Source organism: Harmonia axyridis, chromosome 6 (assembly GCF_914767665.1).
Source record: "Harmonia axyridis chromosome 6, icHarAxyr1.1, whole genome shotgun sequence".
NCBI classification, from domain to species: domain Eukaryota; kingdom Metazoa; phylum Arthropoda; class Insecta; order Coleoptera; family Coccinellidae; genus Harmonia; species Harmonia axyridis.
In genome coordinates, this window is record NC_059506.1 from 37686903 (window position 1) to 37706968 (window position 20066).

The window sequence follows — 20066 nt, forward strand, 5'->3', positions numbered from 1 at the left end:
AATTTGCTATTATTGCTGAATGACTTCAACATAACGTACGTGAATTTTTATGTACGAGCTCTAAATCAGATTTTCTGTTTCAGGAAAAAAAAGAAGAAAATAATGGATAATTCAATTACAGTGGAACGTAGAAAAAGGTAGGTAATCAATTTTCGTGTAATTCCCTCTCGATATTTATTTCCCTAGCAATCTCTATACAATTATAACGCATACGAATATTTGTTTTTATCATGATACAAATCGTGTAGACTTTTTAATCGTCAGCAGGACAAAATTGGGAGTAAGAGTTACAGTTTCTCTAAACCGCGTGGCTACGCTATTAACACAAACCATCCCTTATCCCTGGAAAAGCGCTTGCGTAATATTTATATAGATTTTATATGAAATACTTATTTCTTGGGTAAAGATAAACATTTGTGATTTATGCTAGTGCAGAAATATAATCGTAGCCTACTTAATTACAAATCAGTTAGATGTCGCTCATTTCATAAACGTGAATTTGGAACAAAGTTAAAATTTAATATGCCTCTGATGTTTTGGACTATGCTTAATTTTTTTTTCGAATAAGAATAACCCTTTAAACTTTAGATATGTTCATTCAATTTAATTCTCATTCAGAATTAAAACTGATTATATCTGTGCTAGCGCATGGCTACTTCCTTTGTTGAATCAAAATTGTATGTTGGATAGTAGACGACATACGCTCAAGTGAAAAACAGAGAGAGCGCAATATACTAAAAAAAGACAACACAACGATGAGCTTCCTAACTTATCACGTATACAAATGTCTGTATGAATTGCACACATGACGTTTAATTTGAAATCATTAGGAAAATCATATTCGAAAACCCCGAAAATCAACAAGATTTCGGTAGACTAAATTATGAAGTGAATTTTTCCCTGAAGTTGCTCACATAAAATAACACAAAGAAAGTGCTGTGATATTCGTTACGAACTTTGAAAATTTGACTTGTTTTGTGAAAACCGTTAACATAGTCTGATCGTGTTTTTCGACTCAAAAACAGGAATCGAGATGAATTCTTCAGAGTTGGATGGATTTGGTGGTCCAGAACCTAAATATTTCAGAGGATCCAACACTAGGAAGATGTCAACCGATGTCCGTTCAAAAGCTAGCACTACTTCTAGGAATTCATCTGTGTTGAGTACAAATAGTGGACCAGAATCTAAATATTATAAAATGAAAAAGTTAGTCATTGCAATCAAAGAATATTTACAAAATAGTACTGAAGAAATAGGAAGTTTAGTAAACAGATATTTACAAGTAAGTTATTATTCTTATAAGACTGTAAAATTCCCTATATTCATTTATTTTAGGCATTAAGTGTGACAATAGATTTGAGCATATTCGATCCACACACAAACATTGCTTCTGAATTTTTTGTTAGTTTATATGAACTCATGAGTAAAATAGAACCCAGATCTCAATTTACCTGGCACTGCGTTGATGTTTTAAGCAACGCTTGCAGAAATTCAGCAGCCAGATTAGCCCTGATTCACACCTACCAGTTTCTACCATCATTATCAAGAATATTAGGAGATCAGATCACCACAGAAAAAAAAATTAGGCTTTTAAAACTCATGCAGGTACTTAGTTGAGTGAATGAAAGTATTTTCAAGTTGAAGAATTATTAATTTTCAGGACTTGACTTGTGGCATAAAAATATCGTGGCAAATCCCTCATTTACCCCATTTAATTGTAACTTTAGCCAAGTGGGTTGAAAACCAAGATGAAGAAATTGTGGCTCTTTCACTTGGAGTACTTGTGAATTTATGTTACAAAAATTTACCAGCAATATATACCCTCACTTCAAACGTGAACATAAAGAAATTGATGAGAACATGCCTCACAATGAAGGTAAGTAATTTTTAATTATTTTGAGCTAATGGAAGTAATCCTGTTTCCATCTACTTTAAGGGTGCAATTGTCGAAGCTCACGCATGTAAGCTGTTGATAATATGTGATCTCATGGATGAAATAGGACCTGCTAAGAATATGCTGAAATTGGTAAACATAACCTTCACATCTATAAAGAAAGCTTTCGAAAGTAGGGACCATGTGCTCTTAAGACAACTTGTCGAGTTTTATATAGACGTGAAAAAGCAAAATCCTGACGAGCAAAATGAAGAACTGGCAGAGATATATGAGAGAGAAGTTAAAGATCTTCTTGAGGTATGTAAATGTGGCTGTGTGAGTTATTTCTCTATTAATTTCAATTTGGATAGGTGTTACAAAGAACCGTGGCTTCAGCGAGCACAGAAGAGGGCCAAGGAGATATTTACAATTTGGGGGAATGCATAGCACTACTATTCCAGTTCATCCACCACTTGGTAGAAGCGAATATGCAATGCCTCAAACAGTTCAATCCGAAGTTCATACAATTGAGTCTCGACTGGATACAGAGTGATGTAGTTTCCCCTCAGTCTATAGCAATTTTGAAAGCCATCGCTATCAGGACTCCCCCCGGTGATACGAACATTTTAAAACCCATAGGCATCAGTTTACCTGTGTTTTTACTTGCCCTCGAGTCCGGAAGTCAAGAAGACGTACCAACGCATACTGAACACAACAGGAAAATTGGGGCACTGTTGGAATTGTTGAGGGTGCTGATGAAAGTGGACCACCTCAAAGCAAAGTGAGTATTCAAACCTAATTTTGCTTTTTTGCAAATTGAATACGTTTTTGTTGGTTGCGTGTAGGATCTTGATCGAAATGAAGGAAGAAACGATATGCAAGGTGTTTTACCCACTGATCGGAGACGATTCCCCACGTTTGAGAGCGAACAACTTGAACACTTGTTCGGAAGAAGCTGTAAACCTGTACATTCATGCTGTGGCTTTGGTGGACGAACTTGCCAAAAACAGTGTCAACTGGGTATCGATAAGAGAGAATTTACTACAGCAAAGGTTAGTTCATCAATTGTCTCCCATCGGTCTCAACGTTAATCCTATTATTTTCCACAGACAAATACATTACGTCCTGTCTCAAGCCTTATACAGCGGTCCCAAAGAAATCAAGGCGCTCATCTTGGAAATGGCAAGTCTGGAGAGCTTCCCCAAACACAACGTAGCTGAAGCGATGAGCTCCATGCAAAGCCTGGTGTCTCTAACCTCTCCACCACCTTCTAAAAGCAATCACATCATCAACGAGATATCTACCCCAGTTCTATCGGTTACGCAGGTGGAGAAATTGGATGGCTTCTTAACCAAACTCAAGGTATGTTAGTGTCTCAGCTTCGGTTTGTTGTGTAACATTCAATATGGCTTCCACAGCAAGTCTAAAACTTCTAGCGCAAGAACCGATTGGTAACTCTTCTTTCCTTTTGATGTTATCTGAAAAATTGTATAGAAAGTCCCGAATTCGCTTTCTTGTGCTTTTTTAACAAAGGCAATCGATTTGTAGGACGTAATAGCCAATAGAAATTTCGTGGACATCTCCACATCTGATGTGATGGAATTGTACGAGTACAAACTGGCCTCGATGGGACACGCTGAAAGGGCTGCTATGGCAAGCGTGGAGGCTGCATCGGAAAGGTGCACACACCTGCAACACAGAACGGCACAGCTCACTGCCGAGATGAACAGGCTGCACCAGCTGCTGTTCCACACGCAGCAGAGGCACGAGGAGATCACCAAAATGAAGAAGCAACTCGAGGAAGTCGTCCAGGTAACTGTCAGATTTTCAATGCGTTGCACGAAAGTAATTACTTGTAGATTTCGATACACCAGCTGCGAATATCGATGAGAGTATCTATTTAGTCGGTTGGTATGCTTTTTTATTTGAATTTCATGTCAGCTAATTTGTTAGGTTAGTATTAACGTGTCTAGTGGGTCCACCAATGGTTTAATAATATGTAGATAGCGCGTAGAGAGAGAGGAATCGACTACAACATAGGAGAAAGACACAGTTGTTAGCATCAGCTGACATATCAGACATATCATAGTTTTGATTGGTTCTATTTATTAAAACCATCAATACTATTCTGCCATTGGCTGAACAACCTCTTTTCATAGGTGGCGCTGTAAATTCAATGTGAGCGCCATTGGAAACAATGCGGGAATCTACTGAAGTATCGTCCAAGAAGACTGGTCTCTACAAGTCTCCAGTTTCATTTGAAAATTTTCTTGAGAGTTAATATGCACTCCATTACTTCTAGAAATCTTAGTTATAAAAATTTTTATGTTTAAAGAGGAATAATTCCAATATGACAGCAATTTCTAACCTAGCGAAACAAATGTCATGAAATTGTCAACTGTTCGTTGCAGGCGTACCAACCTAAAAAATAAATATACTCGTCTATATTCACAGCGCGCATGTTTAAAAAAAAATAGACTTTCATTGCTTTTAGTCCAGATATGGAACTCAGTATGCCGCCTGCTTTTTTTTTATTCCCTAAGAGCTTATTTTAGGGCATTGCGTAAGTCGTGTTTCAGTTCGATTTGTAAATATGGCTTTTCACAGCACTGTTGTTCGGTCAACAGCAAACGGTAGGAGGTAACAATATAAGATAGTATTGTTTTATTTCTCCCAATTTGCGATCTTATTTTCAATGGGACAATATGAATTTTAGCTGAGGACGAATTCTTTCGAAGCAGAAAAGGGCAGGTGCAAAGCCGTTCAAAGCAGATTGGCCCATGAGGAAAAAAAGAGTGCCAAATTGCAAGAAGATCTAGATGACGCTACAAAAAAACTAGGAGATGTTATTGCTTCTAAAGATCAGTTGGAGGAGCAACAGACAAAACTGAAACATCTTGTGTCGAAATTAGAGGAGAACTGTTCGAGACTGGAAAAGAATCTGCTGAAGAAAGAGGAGGCTTTGAAGAAGTCCACTTCTCAAATAGAAGATTTGAAGATGGTACATATTAATTTATTTTTTTTATTGGCTTGTTCTATTTTTTAATTTTTTTCAGCAAATAAGAGAATTGGAACAGCAACTAATGCACAAGAATGAATTGTTGGAAAGCAAGAATGATGAGCTCCATGAAGCTCTAGAAGATTTGAAAGTCAGGAAACAGATAATTGATACCATAACAAAAGTAGCTCAACAACGTAAATAAGACTGAGGAAGATACAAGTCACATTTTGTAAATATTTGTAGATTTTAGCATTTATTTAAAAACTCATCAATTTTGTCTAGATATTGTTTTTGCAATGATCAAATAATAATTGACTTTTACACAATTTATTTATTGAATAACTCTTTTTTATAAACTTGATTGAAAGTTGGAAAAAGCCTAAGGTTCTAACCTAACCTCTATAAAATGGCATTGTTGCCAAATTTATATCCAAGTTGAGGTCGTATCAAACCAAATTGTTGGTCAAAGTGAATTGAATTGATGTGATATAAATAAATAAAATATACTCAAAAAGACAAATATATATTCAATAAATTCTTCAAAAATAAAGTAACAACATTTCATACTTGGGTGTAAACATAAGTATTCTATAAAAAGAGTGAAAATTAGTGCACACATAAATTGATTGTGACATACAAACAACTGTGCTAAAAGCCCAGTGCAACAAAATTAAAAACTCATTCTGTATCAAATATCGGAAAAATTCGAATATTCAAAAGAAAAATGACACTTATGGATATTTGAGGAATCGAAAAAACAGCTTTAATAACGAAATAAATGCTAATAGAAATCTGGCAAGTTTTTCATTTCATTAAGGGACTTCAAATGGTTCCTTTATTTCAAACTTCAACAATGAATCAACTAGATTGGTAAGAAAATACACCTTATAGATAGAGACAGTATTTATCACACAATTTCGAAGGAATTTGTAAGTACCTGCACTTGCGCTTGGCAATTACATGTAGGAAAATTAGTCTTCCAGCAGTTTAAATCTAGACAACAATTGTACAAAGTTACCTTGATAATTATTTCAATATAGCGCCAACATTTTCAAGGTCAAGGTAACTTAACACTATATTGAAATATGCTGACACAAACTTACATTGAATACACTTGGTTCAAGTTACACTAAACAACGCCAATAACAAACATCCTAATTTTTGGTATTGAATGATATAAAATTAAAATAACCATTTTGAAACTTTGGTAACGACCAGAATATTTATGTTAGAGTGTGTCTTGTACTACCAATAATTCACTGGATCTTACGACAGAAAACACTCATCAGAGTACTTATTATTACCCTGAAATTATCACACAAAAACATGAACAATATCGATATCTTTCAGTTGGGTAGTTTCGATGTCATCACAGGAATTATCAGGTCCTCCATGTTGGGTATCACTAGGAGTTTCTAGAAAATAAATAATCGAAATTAAAAAAAGAACTCTGCAACGGAATGTGCTATATTAAATTACACTTACTTGAAATTCCTGTACAAGTTTCTTTTCTATCAAACCGGTGACATGCATCAACGAAATGTTCGTCTCTCCAACTATCGGATGAGCCGATAAAGACAGTGTGGGCAAAGGTCGGAAGCCTATCCAGATTCTATCCGATGGTGAAGGTGGAATGTTCAAAACCAACGTGCCTTCCAATGCCCTTATCTCAACTTTAAGTCTCAATTCTGTCTTCGAGACGCCTGAAACAAAAGTCAAAAACTTAACCTGAAATATGATTCCGGTTTTTTCAGGTTCTAACCTTCCATTGCCCTTTTTATATATTTGTTATCGGTAGCTGCTTGGAAGAACTTAGACTCGGTGATCATATCTACCATTTTCAAAAACTTCTTGCTCTTATTCACCGGAGGAAGTGGCCCAGATGATGTTCCAGAAGAATCCGCAACACTAGGAAATATGACACTATCATCGTCTGAACTACTTTCTGCGGAATCGTCAACGTCTGAGTTGAAAATGGCGGATTTATTATTCGATTCCCTTTCAGCTAGAAGCAAAATACCATCAGGGTTCGCCATAACATAACCTAAAACAGTCCTACCTTCTGATGGAGGCTGCTTCAACCTCATAAGATTCAGTTTCGTTGTCAAGGTCAACACTGCTAAACCGTCATAGATCATATCCATGTCTACCCACAATCCTCTGTCGTCTAAAGTAGGTTTACCGATTTTTCTGAATAGTGGAACAGTTCTTCCAAGATTGAGTTCAGTAATCGATAGTTCTTCGATGAAGTAGGGTAGTCTTATCGCTGCCAGTTTTCTCTGAATCCTATCCTTGATTTTAGAAGTGAAAATTTCATCACGCATGCAATCGAAAAGAATCCTCCCCACAAAAGCGTTCACCCACGTGACATTCTCCATTTCCATCATGCTGTTGGAATACATCGATCCCTGTTCCTCCCGCTTTTTGAAAGCCTGCAACATTTGACAGCAGGGTATAGGTATGTCTTAAACTTTTTGAAGGTTAGGGTTTTACAAATGTCTTAATTTGACATCTGATCTCACCTAACCTCAAAAGAGCGCGCTTTATTGGACAGATAGTCAGTAGAGTTGGATATTTCAAGACTGTTTTACGTTTTACCTTTAAAATGGAGGCCATGAATAATGTGTACTCGCTCTCTTTCAGTATAGGCTCTACTGAAGCTGCCTTAGCTGAATCAACCCCATTTTCTGTAGGAATGTTCGTAATTGTTTGGGGATGACTAGCCATACATAATCTCCTAAACCAGTCTTCTTTCTCTCTATCAGTTCTTCCAAATAAATAAATTTTCGTTTCAGTGGGACTCTCCTGAATCAAAAAAAAATTATCATCGAGAACAGGAACTTATGTTTTGGCTTACATCAAAGGTGCAGTTTGACCAGCTGTCATCCAGATTGCTATGGTTATCGTTGTCTTCTTCCAAGTTCTTCTCTATTTCTCCCACTACTTTTTCTTCTTCCTGTATTGTAACAAAAAATAACAAGTTCTCTTGAATATGCTCAAATTTAATGACTCACATGTATGGGTGAAGAAGTATCTGATCTAGAATCAAGATCTGTGTAGAAATTGTCTTGCTCGGCAAAGAGTTTGCTGAACCTTTGAGGCTATAAACATAGTGGAATAGTATTTTGGCTTAAATAGCGATGGTTTTAAACTTACAGAAGAAATGGATGACGTCTTTTTCTTAAAGCTGAATGCAGACCCTTTTTTTGGAAGAGGTGGGCTATCTTTTTCGTCATCTGTATCTTTCGATGCAAGATTGTCCTCATATTCGAATTGATCCCTGGGAATTGTGATGCAAATGGGGTACTTTTTGCTCCAATGCCTGGAAATTATAACCTTTCAGTGGTTCTCTTCAATTTCACAATATTCATCCACTAACCTGATTTTGGCTAAGCCTACAGGCAAAAGAGACACTTTGGCCCCCGTCAAATTATAAATTCTGCGTTGTTTGAAGTTTTTCTTTATTTGCTTTTCGTCCCACATTGCTCGTTTGGGTACTTTGGAAGTGGTATTACTTATTCTCAACCAATTACCTTCTAGTTTTAGATAAACAGGCTGAGTTAAACTTATGTGGTATGTAGCTGAATCATAATGATCTGGATATTCGTTCAACCAACCCTAGAAGAACAATTGAGGTTATTTGAGGTTAATGTTGCTAATTCTGAGAGTTTTTAATCAATTAACTCTAGACATAATCTGACAGATTGAAAATTCAAACCAGTCGGTTTGTTTTTACAGAAAACTACCTCACCTCATATTTCAACATAGGTTGGTACTCTCTAATGGCTGGTACTTCCCAAAAATTCTTAGGAGCCAGCTCTTTGGCCCTTTTATCATTAACGGGGGAAATTTTGTTCATGATATAATAGGACAAACAGGTTATGGCTATGCCAGCTACCATGCCGGCTGTGTACACTGAATATCTTTGTATCAAAAGATACAAAATTGAGATTGTCAACACCAGTAGGAATAACCTGAAAAAGAGGACAGCAATCGTTCACATCAAATCAATTACAAGTGTGGCTAGTTACAGTCACAAGCTATGTTTACAACTCTTAACAATACTGAACATTTCCATTTCTAACCTAACCTAACCTTGTTCCTAATTATAATTATTCAAAACACTGATAAATTATTTCCAAAGTCACTTGATCAGCAAGTTCAACTTGTCTCAGTCATTTTCATTCATCCTGGTATTTTACGTCAATGCTGCCAAACATCAAAGGATCAGAGTTTTCATATGTTATCAAGTGACTTTGGGTTGACTATACTTGAGCCTATCTCCAATACATCTCATCTAAATCCTGTTATACTCGTAACTAAGTGTACTCACAAAAAATTGCTATTCTCCTTGCGAATCCTGTATCTAAAATCAACGAAGCCCGTCGGCGCAAAAACAGTCCTAACCTCGCTTTCCTCCCCTACCTCCTCTCCCCTCCATTGCACCCCTGCCACTTCCCTTATATTCACTGTTCCATCTTCATCTATCTCTATGTTATCGATGCTCTTCTCCAGGGCATTGAGCACCAAGGACCGGCTGTGGACCATCTTGGGGGTCTCCTTGGGCCCCCCGTTGAACTCCACGTCCGCCAAGGCGTCGACACCGCTTTCTAGCTCTTCAGAATGGTCGGGCAACATCTGTTTCACGTCATCTACGTTGACGTTGTGCATCTTGGTGAGGCTCGACAAGGAGACAGTGCCTTCTTTTGTTGTGGCAACGCCGTTCTTCGAGGTCTTTAGCAGCCTGAACCTCTGCCGGACGGTGGGCGTGGTCGGAAAGGAGCTCAGGTTGGTGGGCGTGTCGTTCTTCAGAGAGAGGGACTCTTCGTCGCTGGCCATCTCTGCGCCTGCTCATGGAATTGAGGTTAATTAGGGTGAGTATTTATATGATTTTTTATGTTGCGAAATTTTGTATCATAGTGGAATGATTTGTTTGAGATATCATAATTTGATGATTTTTCGTAAGTATTGCGGATAGCTTTCGCAAAAAGAAACGCTATTTTAAAGAATGTTTTGTGAGGATAGAAACATATTCTGATTCGGAATCCAACAAACTAAGAGAAAGCTTTGTGATCACTTTTGGGATTGAAAGAATGTTTGGTCTATGACTTTAAAGTTTCTGCTCGCAATCGAAACGCATTTCAGGCCATTCTGAACGACTTAAGTATCGTGTCTGTCAGTATGTGTGTCTGCAAAACCTTGTAACAGTCTTAACTTCCGCAATTCTTATCTGATTTTCATGGAATTTGGTATGAGTATCCTGTTTAGACCTTAGATGGTCCCATACAAATTTTAATGCGTCAATGTGAAATTTGGTACGGATATTTTGTTTTTGACATAAGTGCTTCCAAAGGAATCTAAGTTCTTTTGCTCATGTGCAAGGGTGGATTTCTCGGGACCTCAATATTACGCGTTTTTCAATTTATTGGCTTTCGGTATGGTTAGTTAAATTGACACATAAATAGTCTTAGTACCCTTTCAGTCCTTTCGAATATACGGGGTGCGCGTTGCTAATGTGTAAATTTGAAATTATCGAGAATTAAAAGTGTTAAAAGACCGTAAATATATGTAACTATTTCACGTGACAAGAAAATGATCAAAAACGGTTTCAAATCATTATACTCTTAGGTTTGTGCCAGTAAAATAAGTGTTTCTCTTACCTTCAGTTGTTGAAACAATACCGCAAGTTTTTGATAAGCTGCTCTCTGATAATTCTTCTGAATCTGAAAGATTAGAATTCTCTCGACTCGCCTTATCGCATTTTGGTTTAGATGGGGAGCCTTCCTCTTGATTTTTCGCTTTAATTTCAGTTATTTTCTCCTCTACGCTCTTAGCAATCTTATCCTGGAAATTTAACAAAACCTTCAACTCTACATTATAAAATTAAAATTCAATTAATAAGACTCCACGTATTTCTGGTCAGTTTGAAGTGTTTTAGTTTGTTAGTAGAGTTACCTTAATTTCTGAAAAAAATTTCCATGGATCAGAGGGAGGTGAAGAATCAGAAATTGTCGATACCTCTGTACTATTCGATCGTTTACTTGAACGAAGGTATTTTAAAGGACTGCCTTCAGCAGTGTCCTGGATATTTCCTAAAGAATAAAAGGGACTGAATCATTGCTTACTATACCTAATGATCTAAGCAGAGAAGCATGAAACCTTCATGTTAAATGAAATGATATCGAACCTGTGCTACAGTATCTTCTCATGTTATCTTATCCTATTTTTTCCCCTTAAAAAACTGAATGGTAGTAGCAAATTGACAATATTGTTGTTTCTGCTTACATGACTGATAATTTTGAATGGGGAAATATTTATCGCCTTAAGGAAGTGCAGGCAAACCACAAATTTCTCAAAATTGATATGTAGTGGTTTAGCATATTTCCCTTTGAAGGATAACGTTCCAACACTTTTTGCTCGGATATTGCATGCAGATTTTTTATTATTCTATTTGTAAATGTTTTTTTCTGTATAACTCATTTGTTCCTGGAGATAACTTCACGAAATTCGGTTTGTAGTCATTATTCAATATAGAGATTCTATTGTTGTCAGATTTTTTCTGTTTTCCATTGTTTCAGAGACGCGATAGTCAATTTTTTTTCTTAAGGACGCCATATTGGTTTTCCTTATGAAGTGATAAAGAAAAAAATTACGAATTCAACAATGTATCACACTCTACGAAAATATCGAGTCTAGGAACGCAAATTTAAAGAGTTATATGAAATCATCACTTGACTATCGCGTCTCTGAAACAATGGAAAACAGAAAAAATTTGAAGACACCGTTAGTATCTCTATATTGGATAATGGCTACAAACCAAATTTCTTGAAGTTATCTCCAAAAACAATTGAGTTGTACAGAAAAAAAAATCTCAATTTTTAGTTTTTTCGAGATATCTCGGGAACCATTGGAGATATTTAGGATCTGTTCATACCAACACACTCATCCCTAAATAACGCAACTTTTTTGTAATTGAAGCCACCCTGTATCTCTAACGGTTTTCGATATCCCTGCAGTGGCCCTCCAAATAGTTCTAACCCTGTATATCAAGCATAAAATTTAGTTTATCTTCAAAGCTGATTCATCATCATGAGGTATAAATTATTTTGAGAAATTCAACAAGAATATGTCAAATTAAAATGCATGTTTGTAAAAATTAAAAACATTTACCACTTTCATAAAAAAAATTATTTGAAAATACCTTCAAAAAAAATTCCTCCAACTATATTTCACGCAAATAACATAAATATTATCCAACAAAGCTCTAATAATGTCCGTATCACAACTAACGACTAATTTCTTATCGAAAGTATTTCCAAATTATTTCAGAGTTCATTGCAGTTTTAAAGTCCACCTACTAACAACACGGATTATTTATTCAACTATCTACTTTACATTTCAATCAAACAATATGAATCATAGTATTGTGTAGTTTCCAATTCATCACTCATCTAGGATCTGAGACGGTGAAACTGGTGGGAATAAGAATTTGGAACAACGTTTGAATTAAAGAGAGACATTTGAATTCGAATTTAGCAGTTCGAAATGGGAATCTTAGGTTATTAAAAAAATTATTCTGCATTTTTGATTGCAATAAATTAATTGACGACTTCTTTCTGAATCAACCTGTAAAACGGATGAAAAACCAATACTTGAAGTTCTCTCTTGCTATAGGCAGCATGACGTAATTATAATTAAATTGCGCGTAATTTTTAAAGTTCATAACCTTCAACTTGAATAATAAAATGATGAAATTTGTAAAATTAATTTCCTTATGCTTTATTTTATTCAAGGGCAAATATATATTGAAAAATTCTTGTTTCTCAACAGGTGTTCATGTTCAAGGCTAGCACAAGAAGCGCGTAAAACTAGTCGAAAGTCGAACAAGAAAATAAATAAAAATAATAGACAAAATTTTTATTGTTCCATATCGAAGGATTTTTCATTTCTTAACATAAATGTTGAAGTAAAAAATCTTCTCGGTTAAATAAATAAAAAATTACAAATCACGTTTCATGATTTGAATTATTATCCAACATTTTTTAATATAACGGTTTTTTGTTATATAGTCTTGCATACATGTTTTTTATTCTACTACTATAGTATTGTTGAAAACTTCAACATCTAGTACAATTTCTGTAAAAACCTCAAATACGAATTTTTCAATCAAAACAAGATGCAATTCATCATTACTAACTACCATTCAGTTTTGTTTAAAAGGTACTTTTTGTGACAACAACAAGAGATTTATTATGTGATCACCTGTTGAATTGCTGCCTTTTTCTCTATTAGCTGCCGTTAATTTTTTCACATTAATCTCACTTTTAAACTCGTCATCGCTCCCATAAAGTTCTTCAAGTTGTTCAGCATTCGCATGAAACTTGATAGATATAGATGGTACCGAAGTTGTTATTGATTTGCCTAGAAATACTAATCATCAAGACAAATCGGTGCTACGATGGATAGCTCTAATAAAAATCTAAGATTCTGAAAAATTACGAACTAGGAATATAATAAAAGTCATGCAGAAATAAGTCTATTCGAAATCAATGATCTATTTAATTTATTTGAACGGTTCAAATCTAATCAGAATACATAATTTCTATCCAAATTGGCCTATTTAAGATAAGAGTTTATGGTACAATTAATTGTTATCAAAGTATAATGTAAGAATCTATTTCAGTGATTCCTAGAAATCGCCATCTACTTGATAAATTTTATTTGCATTCTGACAATGGTAAGGCGATAAATTGAAATACTACCTAAACTCAACAGAATTTTATACCATCATATAATGAAACAAAACAATGGTGTACAAAATTGTGCCAATATCAACTAATTTCCTCTATCAAAAACTCCATTCCGTGCAAAGTGCAAGCAATTAAATAGTTTGATAAACGACACGACATATACCTTTTTACCTTTTAACATAGCTAGAGTAATTTTACCATCTTTATTTCTTTTCATTTTTACTTCGATGTCACCACAAAGACCGAATAAAGAAATCGAATTTATATGAAAATTTTGAAATATGAACTTCGGAATTTTAGATATGGTTAGTCTGCAAAGCCAATTATTAGTAAATTAACGACACAATAAGCATTAGCCCAAAACGAACAAAATCTATACCTGATTTAGATGCCATTATTATTATTTTTGCAATAACGCAGATTCACGATATATAATTATAGTTGTCTGGAATAATGATTTTTTCGAGTTTTTAGATGTCTGGCAAGATTGCACTATGTATTTCAAATAGTTGATATCACATTGTGCGGTCAAAATTCAATTTTCCGAAATTTAAATGTAAATATTTAAGATTGCACGGATTTCCCCCCTTTACTACTGTCACAATCAGCTTTTATACATGTCATTTGTCACTAGCTACGACCTACGACCTACAATACGCATTTCTATGAGTTTGATTTTCTTTTTTCTCTTTATTAATTTCATAATTAATTGATTTGTTCAGAAAATTTCTAGATATTCCATAAACGTTTTTCAAATGAATGTGTGAAATCTCTACAATGGTACAGAAAAATCTCGAACGGCTACGAACGCGTTTTATAATTGACAGTTAGCACCTATCTATGGTTTAGAGGCTTTTATTGGTTCGTTTACTGTGGCCGGTAGTGAATTGTGCATAATCGATTTTTCGAAAGATTAGTTGTGAGAATTAACAAATAACTATTCCATAATGGGTGACAAAGCCGAACAAAACTGCCCAATTTGCAGCAAATCTTTTCCTGCAGGGGAAATTGAAGCTCACGCAAACAAATGCATCTTCTTGAATTCCGATACGCCAAAGCGTAAAAGATCTGTTTCTCCTTCTGATAGTACATATTCTCATCACAGACATGAAAGGAAAAAGTCGCCCGCTTTGAATGGTGACCCCTCTAACATTCCATTGACGAAGCAAGTAATTCCAAGAAAAATCGAAGATTTTATTGGCCAATCCCATGTACTTGGAGACTCTACAATTTTACATGTATTACTCAAAAAGGGAGATATTCCCAATATGATCATATGGGGCCCACCAGGTAGCGGTAAAACATCTCTTGCTTCCATAATCAAACACATATGCAGGTCAGAACCAGAAAAGCTGATTTATCATTCTTTGAATGCTGCTCAGTGTGGTGTTAAAGATGTTCAAAGCTTGGTTACTACCGCTAGCAATGATTCAAAAAATGGTAAAAAAACTATTATTTTCATGGATGAGATCCACAAATTCAACAAAAAACAACAAGACGTGTTCTTGGGACCAATTGAACAAGGTGAAATCACTCTTGTTGGGGCCACAACTGAAAACCCATCTTTTGAGCTTAACATGGCGCTGTTAAGCAGATGCAGACTTGTAGTTTTTGAAAAATTGTCAAGTAGCGATGTTAACAAAATTTTGAAGAAAGCTGCTGAAGTTATGGGTATTGATGTATTTTCAAAAGGGGATAAGAATGAGTTCCAAGAGGATAGGACTTATATTGAAGAAGCTGCTCTAGAATGGCTTGGGGATACCTGTAATGGAGATGCCAGGATCGCATTGAACAACTTTGAATTGATACAGAAGTATTTCAGTCATGAAGGTAAAGTGATTACTTATTATGATGTGAAGGAAGGGGTTAAGGTAAGGGTTGATTTATTAAGCAAGAGATCAAGAAATTATTTCAATTTTCTTTTAGAAATCACACCTTGTACATGACAAAAAAGGAGATGAACATTACAATATGATTTCTGCTCTACATAAGAGTATCAGGGGCTCTGATCCTGATGCAGCTTTATATTGGACAACTAGAATGATTATGGGAGGTGAAAACCCTCTATATATAGCCCGTAGACTTATCAGAGCAGCAAGTGAAGATATTGGTTAGTACAAATGTTGATTGATAATTTCGATGAATCTTAACTTTGTCAAATTACCTACAGGAGAAGCTGATCCACAAGCTCTACAACTTGCTGTGTCTACCATGCAAGGTTGCCAATTGTTAGGTATGCCAGAAGCTGATGTTTTGTTAGCTCAGTGCTCTGTTTACTTGGCTAAAGCACCAAAGAGCAGAAAAATCGATACTGCACTTGGAAAAGCTAAAACTTGCATTGCTGAACAACAGGGCAGCCAACCTACTGTTCCTTTACATTTAAGAAATGCTCCAACCAAGTTAATGAAGGACTTGGGTGAGTTTTATTAAAAGATGAGAAAATCATTCTCTTCATTGACTTAATTTGCCATAAAATTGAAATTTTCTATTTTTAGGTTATGGAAAACCTGGAGATTATGCTGGTTTCATGCCTGAATCTCTAAAAGAAGTCAAATTTCTTTGAACGTTGAGTCATGCAGGTTTTATTCTTTTGAGTTAGATTTAATTTTACATTCATGGTTCATGTATTTGTATTAAATAAATGTGTATGTGATTGAAAATTACTTTTATTTTCGGAATGAACATTTAAGGAATCTCATAAAATTTAAAAATTTGAATAAAGATACTGATATATTTTATAAAATTGGGTTTTTCAATCGATGAGCTTTTAAGCAATCCATGCTACAAAATCTGTTGTTCAAATATTCAAATGGCACCTTCCCAGTAATGTCCGATGCGCAAAGGAAGCACCTAGCACTAACTGTACCGTTTTGCACCAGTATTCTTCTTTCCGCAGCCAAAGCTCTCTGGAAACAAAAGTTTTAACAATGATCATTCAAGAAAAGCTAACTTACTTTTTCTCTATCACTGAGTTTTAGAAAACGTTCTTTTTCACTCTCTTCTATTCTTTTCAATTTGTTTTCTTCTTTTTTTATTTTTTCCTTTTCTTTCTTTATTTTCCTGAGCTGTTTCTTTTTTTCAGCCATTTCTTCTTGGGTGAGGCTATTCACAGGAATTTGTGCCTAAAATTTATTAGGTAATTGTGAAAATCAAACAGACAAAATAATAAAGTTTTTAACAGAAAGTTCAGATAATGTAGAAATTCAAACTCTTACTAACCTTGTTGTAGTTATGTTTATCAGGATTTTCTTTTGCGAATTGTTTCATTGCCTCCCGAATCTCTTTACTACTTGTACTGCTATATGGGGTCTGATGTTTCTTATTTTTCACGCAAGGATCAGAGTTATTTTCCAATAAAAATGTGACCATATCTACGTGTTCATTCATGGCAGCTATATGCATCAAAGAATTACCTTCATCATCTAACACTTCATTCAAAAATTCAATTCTCAAATCTTCAACAACGTTCAAATGATCATCTTCAACATTCTTCCCTACATTATCCAGTAACTCCTTCAACTTAATCATATTACCACTACATAAAACTTCTATTAGTTCTTTTTTCCTCTCATCTTCTTTCTCTAGTAATCTTTTCGTTTTGCTCTTCTTTGGTTTCTTTTTTTTACCTGTTTTAGATAGGGGTTTTTCTGTATCTTCAAATACTTTCAAGTGCTCGAAAGATATTTCTATATCTGCTTCATTCAGCTGTAGGTTTTCTTCGAAGTCGTCTTCTGGAATGGAATCAGCTATACTGTTGGTTTCTGAACTGTGCTTGGTTGGAAGAGGTCTTTCTATAATTTCCCTAGATTTAGCTCTATTCACTTGCGGACCTCTAATTCGGTTTCTTTTTGATTCTTTGTTGAGAGTCCTATGTTTTTCCAGTTGTTTTATCACAGCATCCACATTATCTGTGAAATGTCTTGCTTAGAAGTTTGCTTCCCTACAAAACTTGAGATTTAACACTCACCGTAAAGATTGGTTGTAGCTAGAATGTTATGCACCCTCTGAACTTCGGTGTAGGTAGCTCTTCTTGTAGAAAAAGGTATATTCCGCAACCTAACGTCTGATCTGTTCAAAATAGGATTAGACCCTCCGAATAACACAGATCGGTTATACGGGCCTGGAGCTCTATAAAATATAAGACTACTTTTCTCGATTTCTGCTTTCCACTGGTCTGCTATATCTTGTACATGCTAAAAGCGATTTGATTAAAGTTTCATTGATTTTGCATATTTTGAAAAATGTTTACTTGAACTAAAGCCTGTTCGTTGAATCTTCTCAAAGAAGCACCAGCACTTTTGGGATGTGAACCTCCTGATTTATTGTCCCTGGAGGATTGAGAGCCCCCTTGTCCTTGTCTGACTGTGTAACAGTGGAAAGTTTTATGCAAGATTGGTGTACCACCTTTAAAAACAGCACCCGCAAAGTGCCCTCCGCCTAGCATTAATACAGTCCATTGTTGGTTTTCTATACAGGATTTGAGTTTTTGAAGAAGAATGTTTTCATTAATATCATCCTAAGAAGAATATATGTGTTAATTTTCAATTTTTGAATTGATTCGAAATCCTATACCTTTTTGTTGAAAACAAGACATTTATAAATGGAAAATATTTGTCCACTCTTGTTTTGGAGAAAAATTTTGCCTTGAGCAGTAGCAAAAGTATCAAGAGTATCTTCTTTTTCCGATTCGGATCCCGAAATACTTGAAATATCATCTAGAACAAAAGTGCATTACCTTGATACGAATTTTCAGGTTTTTTCTTACCATTTCCACTTTTTTCATTGAATTCATGTTCACTGATTGGATTTTTTCCCGATAGAGACTGTTTCAAGTTGAAACGATGCCAGTCTAGCTTGTAATGTTCTCGTTGTGCTACAACATCGGGAAAGTCCATTAGGCAGTATGAGCAACTTGAACTGTTTGTACTTTGGCTTTCCCATATTTTACTAAGAGGATTCTCAACTTGTTCTGAAGAAATAAGTAGTATATATGTAATATTGAATATAACTTCAACTTATCAAATAAATTTACCTTCTTCAATATTATCTAATAACACATTTTTTAATTCGGAATTTAGAATTTCCTTGAATTCATCTGTGAAAACGTTTAAAATATCCATTTTAAACCTCTGAAAGAAAGAAAATCGGTGTTATTAGAGGTGTATATATATATATATTTTGAAAAATGGTAAAATTTCCGGTGAAAAAGAACAAAAAAGCAGATTTTATTTATTCAACCACATTTATTATAAATTTTATTTCATTATAAATACTCATTAGGATAACAAAACCTTCCAATTCTATCAAGATTAGTCTCAAAAATAAATTACTATCTCAAATTTTAAAAAATAAATAAATACTTAACGACTAAATATACAATATTGTAAATACAAATACATATGTACAGCTCAATATTCTAAAGATAAGCCTTTATAATAACAATAAGAAGTTACTAAAGCTCCTATCAGTAATCCAAAAGTGTAATTAAGATGAAGAACAGATGAATACGATTGATTATGTTGTTTTGTTGGTGAAAAAGGACTTGGAGGCACTTTTCCAGGATCTTTCGAATCCAGATACACCATTAACCATGTGAAATAAGTAACAAGTACTCCACATAGTAATGGCAACCAATATTGACTGTATCTTATAGAAGTTTTCCAAGCGTAGGTCAGCATAACTTCACCATCTGTCACAATAGTTTCGTACGATACAATTTTCGTCTCAAAAATTAGATTCTTTAGTTCGTCCACTGAAATCGAAGCACATTTAGATTTTTGCTTTTTCATCTAAAGAAAACAATATTTACTTACCATTTTGAAAATACAGTTTAGCTGCGATAAAGCATAATGCAAGAATTGCCCCATAATATGCTAGTTTTTTTTCACTGATGCCGGTTTCCTCAGTCTTTGCACTTTTTACTGGGGTGCTTGTATAAACTTTTTCGTACATTTTCGTCGATACTACGTGAAAACTGGAGACCGAATGAGAATTAACGTTTTTGAATCAACAAAATGAGATGGATTCTTACCTTGCAACACTATGATTTCGATACTATTGAAGTGTCAGGTTAGCCTAAAGTAGCTTTACTGATTTAGCTGCCCTACTTATGGATTTTATGTTGGAATTTTGCTAAATATTGCACAACAAAAACCAAAGTTGTTGGATGCTCGAATAAATGCATAAATTATAGGTTGGTGAGCATCGAACATTAATATTTTATGAGGAAAAATTAATATACCTAGCTCAAATGATTTCTTTCGATTTGTATATTATTGTCAAAGAACAATTTCCTGAAATCTATTTAATTTATTCATTCAAATTCTAATATTTGATTTTGAACGATGCATTAAAAAAAGAAGAAGAATTTTTATGGTTCGCTAAAGAATCTGGCGGGAGGGGCATCCCTGACATTCTTTGAATATTTATCGTATGACGTCAT

General features: G+C 34.8%; 4 protein-coding genes across 8 annotated transcripts; 2 read left to right on the forward strand and 2 right to left on the reverse strand.

Moving 5' to 3' along the window:
• Nucleotides 1-783: 783 nt before the first annotated feature.
• On the forward strand, nucleotides 784-5204 carry LOC123681849. Its single transcript, XM_045620168.1, has 10 exons — nucleotides 784-1282; nucleotides 1336-1605; nucleotides 1661-1876; nucleotides 1937-2191; nucleotides 2245-2654; nucleotides 2719-2925; nucleotides 2983-3235; nucleotides 3422-3685; nucleotides 4590-4874; nucleotides 4930-5204. Exons 1-10 carry the CDS (start codon nucleotides 1034-1036, stop codon nucleotides 5074-5076), a joined length of 2556 nt encoding a protein of 851 aa, XP_045476124.1. The 5' UTR covers nucleotides 784-1033; the 3' UTR covers nucleotides 5077-5204.
• Nucleotides 5205-5378: 174 nt separating this feature from the next.
• Nucleotides 5379-14240, reverse strand: LOC123681848 (testis-expressed protein 2). 5 transcript variants are annotated; one of them, XM_045620162.1, is made up of 15 exons: nucleotides 14004-14228; nucleotides 13137-13295; nucleotides 10830-10966; nucleotides 10535-10718; nucleotides 9208-9721; nucleotides 8626-8848; nucleotides 8254-8492; nucleotides 8031-8196; nucleotides 7889-7975; nucleotides 7732-7830; nucleotides 7473-7679; nucleotides 6934-7306; nucleotides 6637-6879; nucleotides 6360-6577; nucleotides 5379-6289 (listed from the first exon to the last, which is right to left on the reverse strand). In XM_045620162.1, exons 1-15 carry the CDS (start codon nucleotides 14017-14019, stop codon nucleotides 6221-6223), a joined length of 2934 nt encoding a protein of 977 aa, XP_045476118.1. In that variant the 5' UTR covers nucleotides 14020-14228; the 3' UTR covers nucleotides 5379-6220. The 5 variants fall into 5 exon arrangements, with proteins under 5 accessions (XP_045476118.1, XP_045476117.1, XP_045476120.1 ...); XM_045620161.1 differs by lacking the exon at nucleotides 14004-14228 and adding an exon at nucleotides 13796-13856; XM_045620164.1 differs by lacking the exon at nucleotides 13137-13295 and having other exon boundaries at nucleotides 14004-14240.
• Nucleotides 14241-14330: 90 nt separating this feature from the next.
• Nucleotides 14331-16284, forward strand: LOC123681853 (ATPase WRNIP1-like). Its single transcript, XM_045620172.1, has 4 exons — nucleotides 14331-15495; nucleotides 15551-15734; nucleotides 15795-16040; nucleotides 16120-16284. The coding sequence occupies exons 1-4, from the start codon at nucleotides 14572-14574 to the stop codon at nucleotides 16185-16187; spliced, it is 1422 nt and encodes a 473-aa protein (XP_045476128.1). The 5' UTR covers nucleotides 14331-14571; the 3' UTR covers nucleotides 16188-16284.
• LOC123681850 (ankyrin repeat and zinc finger domain-containing protein 1-like) lies at nucleotides 16273-20053 on the reverse strand. The gene is made up of 9 exons (XM_045620169.1): nucleotides 19656-20053; nucleotides 18657-18753; nucleotides 18390-18593; nucleotides 18197-18339; nucleotides 17874-18140; nucleotides 17592-17817; nucleotides 16844-17532; nucleotides 16579-16746; nucleotides 16273-16530 (listed from the first exon to the last, which is right to left on the reverse strand). The coding sequence occupies exons 2-9, from the start codon at nucleotides 18742-18744 to the stop codon at nucleotides 16360-16362; spliced, it is 1956 nt and encodes a 651-aa protein (XP_045476125.1). The 5' UTR covers nucleotides 18745-18753; nucleotides 19656-20053; the 3' UTR covers nucleotides 16273-16359.
• Nucleotides 20054-20066: the final 13 nt, after the last annotated feature.

Coding starts and splice junctions, on each gene's coding strand:
- LOC123681849 (XM_045620168.1), top strand. CDS start 1,034: ATGAATTCTTCAGAGTTGGATGGATTTGGTGGTCCAGAACCTAAATAT. Junction 1,606..1,660: donor GGCTTTTAAAACTCATGCAG/GTACTTAGTTGA, acceptor ATTAATTTTCAG/GACTTGACTTGTGGCATAAA. Junction 2,655..2,718: donor GTGGACCACCTCAAAGCAAA/GTGAGTATTCAA, acceptor GGTTGCGTGTAG/GATCTTGATCGAAATGAAGG.
- LOC123681848 (XM_045620161.1), bottom strand. CDS start 13,841: ATGAAAAGAAATAAAGATGGTAAAATTACTCTAGCTATGTTAAAAG. Junction 10,967..13,136: donor AAAAGGCAGCAATTCAACAG/GTGATCACATAA, acceptor TTTATTCTTTAG/GAAATATCCAGGACACTGCT. Junction 8,197..8,253: donor GTAGGCTTAGCCAAAATCAG/GTTAGTGGATGA, acceptor TATAATTTCCAG/GCATTGGAGCAAAAAGTACC.
- LOC123681850 (XM_045620169.1), bottom strand. CDS start 18,744: ATGGATATTTTAAACGTTTTCACAGATGAATTCAAGGAAATTCTAAAT. Junction 18,594..18,656: donor ATTAGATAATATTGAAGAAG/GTAAATTTATTT, acceptor TTATTTCTTCAG/AACAAGTTGAGAATCCTCTT. Junction 18,340..18,389: donor CAATGAAAAAAGTGGAAATG/GTAAGAAAAAAC, acceptor CTTTTGTTCTAG/ATGATATTTCAAGTATTTCG.
- LOC123681853 (XM_045620172.1), top strand. CDS start 14,572: ATGGGTGACAAAGCCGAACAAAACTGCCCAATTTGCAGCAAATCTTTT. Junction 15,496..15,550: donor ATGTGAAGGAAGGGGTTAAG/GTAAGGGTTGAT, acceptor ATTTTCTTTTAG/AAATCACACCTTGTACATGA. Junction 15,735..15,794: donor AGCAGCAAGTGAAGATATTG/GTTAGTACAAAT, acceptor AATTACCTACAG/GAGAAGCTGATCCACAAGCT.